Source organism: Lithobates pipiens, unplaced genomic scaffold (genome assembly GCF_037356315.1).
Source record: "Lithobates pipiens isolate NorthernLeopardFrog02 unplaced genomic scaffold, aLitPip1_a1.2 Scaffold_23, whole genome shotgun sequence".
Taxonomy (NCBI): Eukaryota; Metazoa; Chordata; class Amphibia; order Anura; family Ranidae; genus Lithobates; species Lithobates pipiens.
Genome location: NW_027507785.1, coordinates 88,117,469 through 88,129,941, shown reverse-complemented (window position 1 = coordinate 88,129,941; position 12,473 = coordinate 88,117,469). Strand labels below are relative to the sequence as shown.

The 12,473-nt window shown below is 42.6% G+C and overlaps 1 protein-coding gene across 1 annotated transcript in view; it reads left to right on the top strand.

The window, feature by feature from the left end:
- Positions 1 to 12,017, top strand: part of LMOD3 (leiomodin 3) — a 44,256-nt gene extending 32,239 nt beyond the window's left edge. The window contains exon 3 of the mRNA XM_077451984.1: positions 7,732 to 12,017. Within this exon, the coding sequence (XP_077308110.1) occupies positions 7,732 to 7,779 (48 nt within the window). The 3' untranslated portion in view covers positions 7,780 to 12,017. The remainder of the gene's footprint in view (positions 1 to 7,731) is intronic.
- The last annotated feature ends 456 nt before the right edge of the window (positions 12,018 to 12,473 follow it).

Below are 12,473 nucleotides of genomic sequence, written 5' to 3'. Positions count from 1 at the left end.
AAAAATCGCTGATCGCCACCATTACTAGTAAAAAAAAAATTATTAATAAAAATGCCATGAAACTATCCCCTATTTTGTACACGCTATAACTTTTGCGCAAGCCAATCAATAATCGCTTATTGTGATTTTTTTTTTTTTTTTTACCAAAAATATGTAGAAGAATACGTATCGACCTAAACTGAGGGAAAACAATTTTTTTTATATATTTTTGGGGGATATTTATTATAACAAAAACTTAAAAAACTATGCATTTTTTTTCAAAATTGTCACTCTATTTTTGTATAGTGGTTTTTGGGAGGTTTCCACCATAATTTGTTTTAAATTCTCCTGAGCACCAGCAGAGATAATAGATCATCTCACACTCATATATGATTTTAGTATTCACAGTGCACAAAAAGGTTTTAGCGCCAAAGCTTAATTTATATTTCAGATTCCTATTTTTGTTTATAGCGCAAAAAAAAAAGCTCTATTTGTGGGGAAAAAAAGGACATCAATTTTGTTTGGGAGTCACGTGGCATGACCGCGCAATTGTCAGTTAAAGCGACGCAGTGCCGGATTGCAAAAAGTGGTCTGGTCTTTGGCCAGCAAAATGGTTCGGGGCTGAAGTGGTTTAAAGTGTTTGTAACCAAAAAAAAAAAAATGGATCCTGTTCCCTTATAGCAGGTTATGCAGCACAGTGCTTGTGCTTTCTAACCTTCCCCTCACTAAACTGTAAAAAAAACTGCCTAAGTAATTTTTTTTCAGATATCTTCAAGCTGGTGATGTGACTCCCGATCCCTCTGCTACTCTGCTCTGCCCCTCCCGCTGTAGCCCTGGATCAGCCAGAATGCCGGTCATGTGACCCCCTGGCTAACATCCGAGTGAGAGCTTGGCTCCTCCCGCTGTAGGCTGAGGATCGGAGTAGCAGGGAGTCATGTGACTGGCCTGACTATCTTTTAAAAAAAAAAAGAAAAAAGGAGGGAGGGCTTAGAGACATCTATTGCACCTGATAAAGGAGAGGGACTTACAGTGAATTGATTTATAAATGTAACAAACACTTTAAGCTTTGATAATAAAAACTAGAAGCTGATTGGTTTCTAGGCAGAGCTGCACCAACTTTCGCACTCTCCAGTTTAATTAAATCAGCCTGGGTATCTTCAGTGCTGCTCAGCATGACTGAACTTCCACCCAGTCAATATGCCTGACTCTTTTGTGGAATCGACTAGCTGGCAACGGACAGGTATGAGTGATTGGGCACTAGACCAGGGCTTGATAAACTGTCAGATTGTTTCCTGGGCTTGTTGGTAAGAGTGGTAAGCCAGAGAAACATCAGCTGGGGGGGATGCGTTCCCCCCCCCCCCATGCTGCATTTAAAAGTGATTCAGCAGCTAATCAGCTGCTTGGATCACTTTTATGGAAACAATGGACAACTGAAAAAAAAAATATATATTGGGGTTATACCAGTCATAACCTTGATAAACCAATTCAAATATATATTTACGTATATTAATGTATTGTGGCCGGTGAGTGGATAATGAATAAGATATCCAATAAAATGACACGCGGGGGCCTGCTGTATAGGCCAACTGCAATAACCCCCCACAATAAGAGATCCTGACCTTGGGGGTGGTGAGGTCCATAGTGCAAAACAGTACACACAGTAAAGTGGTTTTATATATATAAAGGAAAAGGTCACCTTTAGCAGCATGACACATATTGAGGGTGTAACACGTTCCTATGTACCCACCTCCCGCTGCCAATGCTTCCCGCTCTGTGACAGCTGTGACAATTTTTAAAACATCAACGGCCATGTGGGGGTTCCACCACTGGCATAGCGCTGCTGCAGGTTTTAACCTTTCCTCGGCTGTTATTGTGGGGGGCGCAAAAGCATCCCGCTAGTGGAGGAATAGTGCTGCAAAATTGGTGGTAAAGCACGCTAAAAATAGCAGCGTTTTACCACCGACGCACCCACTGCCCCAGTGTGAAAAGGGCATTGGGCTACTTTCACACTGAGGCACTATAGTGCTAAAAAATAGCGCCTACGATTCGCCCTGAAAGTGCATTCACACTGGAGCGGTGCGCTGGCAGGACGGTCAAAATAGTCCTGCAAACAGCATCTTTGCAGTGCTATAGGAGTGTGTATACCACCGCTCCTAAAACGCCCCTTCCCATTGAAAACAATGCAAGGCACCACTAGCGGGGTTTAAAACCACCTCGCTAGTGGCCGAATAGCACCACTAAAATGACGGTAAAGCGACGCTAAATATAGCGCCACTTTACCGCCGGCACCTGCCCAGTGTGAAAGTAGCCTAAGATATAGTAAAAACTGATACAAACTACTCCTCCTGTAGTATCTACATTCCACATCTGTCTTCTTATTAGTATAATAATGAATCTGAGCCCCCCTCCCCCAACCTGTGATCCCCTTTCCTGTGTGTTCTTTCAGTACCTAGAAATAAACTCACAGCCGTCACATAAATGTGAATGTACACAGCGGGTGTGAGGATCGAAGCCACCACAAGAGGGCGCAGTAAACTGTGTGACCGCTGAGGAGAAAAAAAGAATTCCGGAATTTCCAGCCCGAAATCCGCGAATGACCGCGATCGTACTGCGCATGCGCCGGCAGGAAATCCGGCGCATGTGCCGGTGTTCTGCCGTATAGTGTCCGGTGTTCTGGCGTATAGAGTCCGGGCATCACATAGTGTCCACTCAGTACTGCGCATGCGCAGTACGGAGCAGACGAAGCTTCGGAAAATCTCCGAAGCTGAACGGCGCCTGCGCCGGGAGTGGAGGTGGTAGCCCCACCATCCAAGCGGACATAGGGTTGTGAATTTTAGAGGGCCCCTCGCGGGCGAGCTTCGCTCGCCGCGCTTCGGGCTCGGCCTCGCTGCGCTCGGCTCTTTTTTATTCTAACTCTATGTCCACTTGGATAGTGGGGATAGAACCTGGACTCACGGCGCAGGCGCCGTTCATCCTCGGCAATTTTCGGAATCTGTGTTCCTGTGTACTGCGCATGCGCAGTACGCAGGGGACACTATCTGATGGAGGACGCTATTTGACAAGACACCGACCATGAAATAGTGTCCGCCCCTTGCGCAGTACGGAGCAGACGAAGCTTCGGAAAATTTCCGAAGCTGAACGGCGCCTGCGCCGTGAGTGGAGGTGGTAGCCCCACCATCCAAGCGGATTGTGAGTATTAAAGGGCCCCTCGGGGGCGAGCTTAGCTCGGCACGCTTCGGGCTCGGCCTCGCTGCGCTCGGCTCTTTTTTATTCCTACTCTATGTCCACTTGGATAGTGGGATAGAACCTGGACTCACGGCGCAGGCGCCGTTCATCCTCAGCAATTTTCGGAATCTGTGTTCTGCGCATGCGCAGTACACAGCGGACACTATCCGATGGAGGACATTATTAGACAAGACACCGGCAGGAAATCCGGCGCATGCGCACTAGAGGCCGGATTTTCCACGATCATACTGTGCATGCGCCGGACCGAAATTCCACGCATGCGCTGGCCCGAAATCTGGCGCATGCGCACTGGAGGCCGGATTTTCCGAGATCGTACTGCGCATGCGCCGGCCCGAAATTCCACGCACGCGCACTAGGGGCCGCATTTTCCGCGATGGTACTGCGCATGCGCACTAGGGGCTGGATTTTCTGCAATTGTATTTTCCGTCGCTGCCATCTTGCTACACCCCACACTCCGTAAGCATGCACTAAGAAAGGATAAAGCGGACATGTTGTTACACTCACCGGAGTGATTTACACGCATTTTACACGTATTGATAACAGTAAAGTCTGTTTCTGTAGGACTGCCGTCTGATTATTTAGATGTTGAATTTTAAAAGCAACGGCTACCCTGCTCAGATTTGCTAATCTGACAGAAGTTCGCTGCTTTTAAAATTCAACATCTGAAACCAGTCGGACACACTTTACTGTTATAAATACGTCTAAAATGCAAAACTCCGGTGGGTGTAACATGCCCACTTTCCCTCTTAGTGTATCCTTACTGTGGACGAGTGTGGGGTGTAGCAAGATGGCGGCGACGTACCGTCACTTCCATAACAAATTGTGATGGGTCATTACACCGGTTTTGCCGAGATCGTACTGTGCATGCGTACTATAAGAGGCTGTGAATCCAACGCATGTGCATGGGGAGACAGTTTTTTTGGAACAATCTCATTGGCTGGGATTTGTTTGGATGTTTCCGGGAAAAGTGAGAAGATACTCCATAATGACTCCACCGAGGTACAGAGGGGTCTATGTCTCTGTATGATATTATATGGAATGATAAAATGTGTATTGTGATGTGTGCTGAGGGGTCCATCCCCCCTCTCACCACCACACATCCACATTCAGCAGGTCTTTCCTAGAACATCACTGACTCCTCTACACTCCAATCCCACACCTGGGGGGCAGTAAAAGCAGGCCGCTGATTTCTGGATTTGTTGTGTTCCATTTTACATGGATTAGGCTCAGAGGAAGCAGAGATTTATCGGCTATGGGGGGGGGGAGAGAGGTCAGATCTCATTATAGAAACAATTCACTTCTTCTGGAGCTGGAGGCTCACCCAGGACACCCCTTCCCCACATGGAGCTCACCCGGAACCATCTGCAGCCTCTCTGGAATGAGGGTAGAGGAGAAACCTTTTTACTTACCTGATCCTCCACCCCTCCCCCAGCAGGAGACTGTTCTTTGTTGTCCTGACACCCAATACAGGACTATGGACCCTGCTCTGGTCACCAATAAACTTTGTAGTGTTGGGGTGCGGGGAGGAGGATCGGGTAAGTACTTCTCCTTTTATTCTTCCTCTGGACATATATGGACCCCCTTACAGGCAGAAAAGAATGATATCTGAATGATGGCTGTAGCTGCAGGCATCATTCAGATATCCCCACTGAAAGTCAATGACGTCATATGACATCCTTGGGCTGGAAGTGATTAATCAAAACTGGGGGGGGTTTATTTTTTGCTAAACAGATAAAAAGAAAGGACTGAACATTTTGAATAAAAAAAATAAAAAAATTTGTCATAAAATTTTGTAAACAGGTAATTTTTCTCCTCCACTGATGTACGCCGATAAGACTGATAGGCAGGTACTGAGCAGACAGCACAGCACTTTTATTTGCGTACAGCGTCGCACGACCTTGCAATTGTCAGTTAACCACTTAAGCCCCGGATCATTTGGCTGGCAAAAGACCAGAGGGCTTTTCGCAATTCGGCACTGTGTCGCTTTAACTGACAATTGCGCGGTCATGCGACGTGGCTCCCAAACAAAATTGACGTACTTTTTTCCCACAAATAGAGCTTTCTTTTTTGATCACATCTGCAGCTTTTATTTTTTGCACTATAAACAAACAAAAAAAGCGGCAATTTTGAAAAAAAAAAACATTCTTTTTTTTTTTACTTTTTGCTACAATAAATATCCCCAAAAAAATCTATAAAAAATTTTTTCCCCTCAGTTTAGGCCGATACGTATTCTTTTACATATTTTTGGTAAAAAATCAAAAAGAAAAAAAAATTGCAATAAGCGATTATTGATTGGTTTGCGCAAAAGTTATAGCGTCTACAAAATAGGGGATACTTTTATGGCATTTTTATTTTTAATTTTTTTTTTTTTTTTACTAGTAATGGCGACGATCTTTTTATCAGGACTGCGACATTATGGCGGATAATTTTGACACATTTTGGGGACCATTGGCATTAATACAGCAATCAGTGCATTGATTCCTGTGTAAATGACACTGGCAGTGAAGGGGTTAACCAATAGGGGGCAGTTAAGTGTGTCCCAGGGAGTAATTCTAACTGTAGGGGGAGGGGCTGTGTGTGACACGACAGTGATTACAGGAAGCTGTGATCAGTGACACTGTCATTAGGCAGAACGGGGGGATGCTTGTTTACATTACCATCACCCAATTCTTCCTCCCCGTGAGACGATCATGGGTATCCCCGCCAATATCAACCCACGATCACACTCATACTTCAATCTGCCTGTATGTGCCCTTCTGCCGACGTATGTATTGGCATGAGCCAGTCGGCAAGCGGTTAAAGTACAGCAGTGCCGTATGGTCATGAAGGGGGGTAAATCTTCCGGAGGTCAATTGGTTAAAAACCTTTATAGATTACCATATTAGAGGTACACAGGAAGTCTGGAGATGTAATCTTTGCAGTGATATCTCATATGTGTCCCATGGACCGGGGAAACTTGGACACCTGTCTCAAAAAATGCAACTGCAGGTGTGTTTTTGATGCGTTTTTCATTCATTTTAATAGGAAGGTGCATTTTTTTTTTAACACACACAAAAAATTCAGCAAACAGGACTCTTAAAAATGCAACTGACCAGTGTGAAGAGTTCCACAGATCTTCAATGCATTTTTTTTCACTTTTAATAGATGAAAAACTGCTTAGTGTGAAAGGGCCCCAAGGCCGACCATAGACGGGGTGATTTTCTTTCCTGCAACCTGTGGTTGCAGGAAAGAAAATCACTCAATTCCCCCATCCCCCAATCCCCCCATCAACACAGCTCCCTTGGAGCTATTGTGTTCTCTCCTGGGGAGCCGTCCCTGCCAGGAGGACACAATTAAGTTTCTCCACTAAAGCCAAATAGACTGAGCACTTTGCAGTTCCTCCAGAGCTTAGTAAATGAGGTAAAGGTTAAATTTGCAAAGAATACACATGCAAGGAAATAAATAAATAAATTAATTAATTAAAAATAAATAAAAATAAACATGAGTTGCAGGAGTCTGGAAAGCAATAATGATCAGCAGATCTCTGGTGCCATGCAGGTTTCCTGCAGACCTGTCAGTGCAGAGGCGTAGCTAGAACCTTTAGGGCCCCATGAAGGGAAATCATGAAGGGCCCCAACCTGAGCCATTCCCTCCGAGCCTAAAGCCCTTCCAACTGATCCTATGACCCTTTATGGCCCACAGCAGATCCCCTTTACATGTTGTGCAGTCTTCAGTCTTGGGCTTCACCATGGTGGCAGAAGGCCGGGGCCCAGTCACAAGTGCGACCTGACCTTTGCAACCCTAGTTCGGCCAGTGGTATCAGTGTAAACTGGGAATGCGGTCAGGCAGTAGGGTAGTGGACGGGGTCAGTAGGGCAGTGGATGGGGTCAGTAGGGCAGTGGACGTGGTCAGTAGTTTTTTTTTTTTTACCATTTTATAATTGCATTTAGCTGGAGCTAAAGAAAGAGATGGAGCGATTTAGATAGATAAGAAAGTTAGAAATAAAAAGGAAAGTGATAGATAGATACAGGACTAGATCAGCTAGATGGGTAAATAGTACTTGCACATAAGGACATGCCTGTGGACAAGAAAGAGATGGATGGATGGATGGATAGATGGATTCTTGCAAAGAAGGGAGTTTCACCAACTATTTTGTTCTTATTATTGCAAAATATTACCCAGAGACTTTATGTAAGAGGCACAAATGGATGAACTAAAACCTGTAGCATTAGAAAATACAGCAATTCCTAGAACATTAGACCTGTAACCCGCACCTTTCGTTATGTCACTTAATGCCCCTTTTGTGTCCAAAGGAAGGGTGAAATGATGCCCCTTTTGTGTCCAAAGGAAGGGTGAAATGATGCCCCCATTGCCCTATAACACCATAGGAACAAGTCCTAGCAACTAATACCTGCTGTCCTACTCAACTGTCTTTAGCTAATATATTTTAAAATGATAATATCATGTAACACATCAGATAAGTATATGTTTCCTAATTTAAATTTGTGTGTTTATTTGTATTTCCAGGTACCCCTACCCAAAGAGCTAGAAACCCCCCTGGATGAATTGTTGTGAAGATTTTTATACCTAGGCTGTACAAATATTGCTTACAATGAACTTACGGAAACAATGGAAAGTCTTTTTAGCTAGTTATATGGGAACAACGAAGCACATGGCATGAATAGTAGATTGAATGGTGTGAATTGATAACACGTATCTGTCAACAATCTATTCAGGCACGGCACACAGCAAGTGACAGACACGGAAAGTCGCTGGATACGGCGTAGAGTGCCATTAGGAGTGAACACACAAGTACTGCAATTCTGGAATAGATGTTTGTGCATCACTTCACTGATGTGTTTCAAGAGAAAATCCCAAAATTGTACATCAATGCATATCATACATCATTTACAGATAAAATGGAAATATTCTAATATCTGAATCCCCAAATGGAACACGAACAAAAAAAAAAAAAAATACTTCCGCTTATAGAGTTCTTTGTAATTGGTTGTCGCTAACTTACTTTTTATTATCAGGCCATCACAAATATATATATATATATATATATACACACACACACACACACACACAGTATCTCACAAAAGTACACCCCTCACATTTTTGTAAATATTTTATCTTTTCATGTGACAACACTGAAGAAATGTCACTTTGCTACAATGTAAAGTAGTGAGTGTACAGATTGTATAACAGTGTAAATTTGCTGTCCCCTCAAAATAACTCAACACACAGCCATTAATGTCTAAACCGCTGGCAACAAAAGTGAGTACACCCCTAAATGAAAATGTCCAAATTGGACCGAATTAACCATTTTCCCTACCCGGTGTCATGTGACTTGTTAGAATTACGATGTCTAAGGTATGAATGGGGAGCAGGTGTGATAAATTTGGTATTATCGCTCTCACTCTCTCATACTAGTCACTGGAGGTTCAACATGGTACCTCATGGCAAAGAATTCTCTGAGGAACTAAAAAAAAAAAAAAAAAAAAAAAAAGAATAATTGTTGCTCTACATAAAGATGTCCTAGGCTATAAGAAGATTGCCTAGACCAGTGATGGCGAACCTTGGCACTCCAGATGTTTTGGAACTACATTTCCCATGATGCTCATGCACTCTGCAGTGTAGTTGAGCATCATGAGAAATGTAGTTCCAAAACATCTGGGGTGCCAAGGTTCGCCATTACTGGCCTAGACCCTGAAACTGAGCTGCAGCACAGTGGCCAAAACCATACAGTGGTTTAACAGGACAGGTTCCACTCAGAACAGACCTAGCCATGGTCAACCAAAAAAGTTAAGTGCAAGTGCTGAGCCTCATATCCAGAGGTTGTCTTTGGGAAATAGATGTATAAGCGCTGCCAGCATTGCTGCAGACGTTGAAGGGGTTGTGGGTCAGCCTGTCAATGCTCAGACCATACGCCGCACACCGCATCAAATTGGTCTGTATGGCTGTTGTCCCAGAAGGAAGCCTCTTCTAAAGATGATGCACAGGAAAGCCCACAAATAGTTTGCTGAAGCCAAGCAGACTAAGGATATGAATTACTGGAACCATGTCCTGTGGTCTGATGAGATCAAGATAAACGTATTTGGCTTAGATGGTGTCAAGCGTATGTGGCGGCAACCAGATGAGGAGTACAAAGACAAGTGTGTCTTGCCTACAGTCAAGCATGGTGGTGGGAGTGTCATGGTCTGGGGCTGCATGAGTGCTGCCGGCACTGGGGAGCTACAGTTCACGGAGGGAACCATGAATGCCAACATGTACTGTGACATACTGAAGCAGAGCATGATCCCCTCCCCTCATAGACTGGGCCGCAGGGAAGCATTCCAACATGATAAGCAAACCAATTATACCTCCAAGACAACCACTGCCTTGCTAAAGAAGCTGAGGGTAAAGGTGATGGACTGGACAAGCATGTCTCCAGCCTTAAATCCTATTGAGCATCTGTGAGGCATCCTCAAACGGAAGGTGGAGGAGCGCAAGGTCTCTAACATCCACCAGCTCTGTGATGTCGTCATGGAGGAGTGGAAGAGGACTCCAGTGGCAACCTGTGAAGCTCTGGTGAACTCCATGCCCAAGAGGGTTAAGGCAGTGCTGGAAAATAATGGTGGCCACACAAAATATTGACACTTTGGGCATAATTTGGACATTTTCACTTAGGGGTGTACTCACTTTTGTTGCCAGCGGTTTAGACATTAATGGCTGTGAGTTGAGTTATTTTGACAGCAAATTTACACTGTTATACAAGCTGTACATTCACTACTTTACATTGTAGCAAAGTGTCATTTCTTCAGTGTTGTCACATGAAAAGATATTTGTAAATATTTTCAAATATGTAAGGGGTGTACTTACTTTTGTGAGATATATATATATATATATATATATTTTTTTTTTTTTTTTTAATTTAACAAGGATGTCTGTGAATATTAAAGTCTAACTCCAGCAAAAATGTTTTTATGGCTTTAAACTGCACTGTGCTGTTTTGTAATTTGGAATAGAGTTCCCTGTGGCACAGCATGACAGTATGGCAAATGTTGAATCAACGTAAGGCCTCTTGAAAAAGCTCAGAACAGCATTTTTTTTTTTTGCTGAGCAAAAATACAGCCCATTAATTGTAATGTAAGCAATAGGAAAAAAATACTGCGCTAAAGTGCATACGTGAATAAATAAGCTGCTACTGTAACTATGAAATACACATAGATCAAATACCATACACTAAAACAGCAGTGCTGCTGTTTTAGTGTATGTATATGAATTGTAATTAATAATATAATAGTAATGTGCCTATGCACACAGGCGCGTAAACAAGCGCCGTGCATTCTTCAAGTAGAAAAATCTGCATTTTTGATGAGTAATTTACACCTAGAGTGTGTATAAAAACACACAAATTACCATTTTCATATTATGCAGAAGGAGAACACGAGAATAAATTTGCATATATATGCACAAGTGCTGGTGGGAATGCACGAACATTTATATGCGAAAAAGTAGATACTCAGAGGCGTATCATGTGCAAGAGGCCTTACATTAGTGTGTGACCCTCCCTGGAAGTTATGTTAAACCCTGGGCAAAGACACCATATGACAGGTGTTCTGAGAAACAAAAGAAAGTTACAAATCTTCAAAAGTTGGTGACCGGTTTGATGTGAACAAAGTTTTAGAAGAAATAATGGAAAGTTTGCAGAAGGACTTAAGGAGCTCATATTTGAACGGAGCCATGTCTGCATTTTGGATAGGTTTATGACATGTCACTATGCTGAAAGGAAAACTGAGTGCTGCAAATTAAATCAAACTAACTTGATTGTGAAGGATAATAGGAGGTATCTAGTCAATTTTGCTGCCTGATCAATAGAAAAGGATCTTTACCCCCTCTAGTGGCAGAAAAACATAACACTTTGAAAATTGCCTAGGTTCTCACTCCTGTGTCTTCCATTTTCACGTTGTTTTGTTTTTTTTGTTTTTTGTTTTTTAAATGCATTTTTTCATACACTTCCATTGAAGTATATGGACAAAGAACAAACATTGTCACACCAAAAAAGCACCAGTACTTCTTTCCAAGACATACAGAAGAAATACGCACAAGTGTGAATGGGTATTATAGAAAAAAAATGGCAATCCTCTGGTTGTGCATTGACCAAACGCATTTAGGACCCATGTGAGACCCCAGGGTGAACTGGAGCCACAGTATGCATTACTAGGGCAAAGAGTTTTATTCTATTTGTGTACTGTCATCAGAAGATAAAGGTATGTGTAAACCCAATCCATAAAATCTGAGCATTTCTGTTAGAATAATATTTGGTGATCCTGCCATAAAGAGGCCGGTTACGGCACTTTCTGCTAAAAGGTGACAATGCTCTGTCCCTGTCTCTTCATAAGGAACCTTTCTTGAGAAATGCCATGCAGCCTTCACTGGAGTGTATATTGTAGACAGGAAGATCAGCAGCGCTAAGATGCAACAAAGGTGAAAAATATCATATTTAAATCTAATTAATAATTGATGAGCAGATGGGAAGCAGTATGATGGCTCAGTGGTGAACACTACTGGTACCTTTCAGCATCTTAGTCTTTAGATTTATTTCTAGCTGAGGACAATGTTTGTGTGGGTCTCTTCCATAATCCAAATAGCAAGTGGTTTTTGCTGTGATTGGCCATAATGTGCATATTACATTTTGAGGATGCTAGACTGTAAGCTCTTTTCTGGCAGGGACTTAGGTGAATGGTTGTCTGTAAAGTTCTGTGGAAAAAGTGTCAGTGCTATATAAATGACTAAAATCAATAAACTGGATTTTTTTTTTTAAATTATATTATAAATGTATATTCTCTTCTGATTTAAATGTGTTTCATGTGATGTGATTTGTGACTTTAACCTGCAGATGGCACTACTGCTATTGCTCCCTGTAAAGTGATTGCGGTCAATAGCTATAGGCATAACATTTATCTCTAAATTCTGTAAAATCCTTTAACTACAACCACAATGGCAAGACCTTATATTTAATTTGTGATGGTGACATCAGGGCTATAAAAAAAAACAAACACAGGCATGGCACATACGTGGCATATTGATGTATTATGTTGTTCAGAAGACTGATAATGACATATTGTACAAATGATGTTCCTTTCCTATGGGATTATACTTGCAATAAGCAAAAAAAATAAAAATGTGCAGAGCTACCGTGTTTCCCTGAAAATAAGACCTACTGTGAATTTCCAGGAGGGCTTCAATATAAGCTCTACCCTGAAAATAAGCCCTAGTTTAAA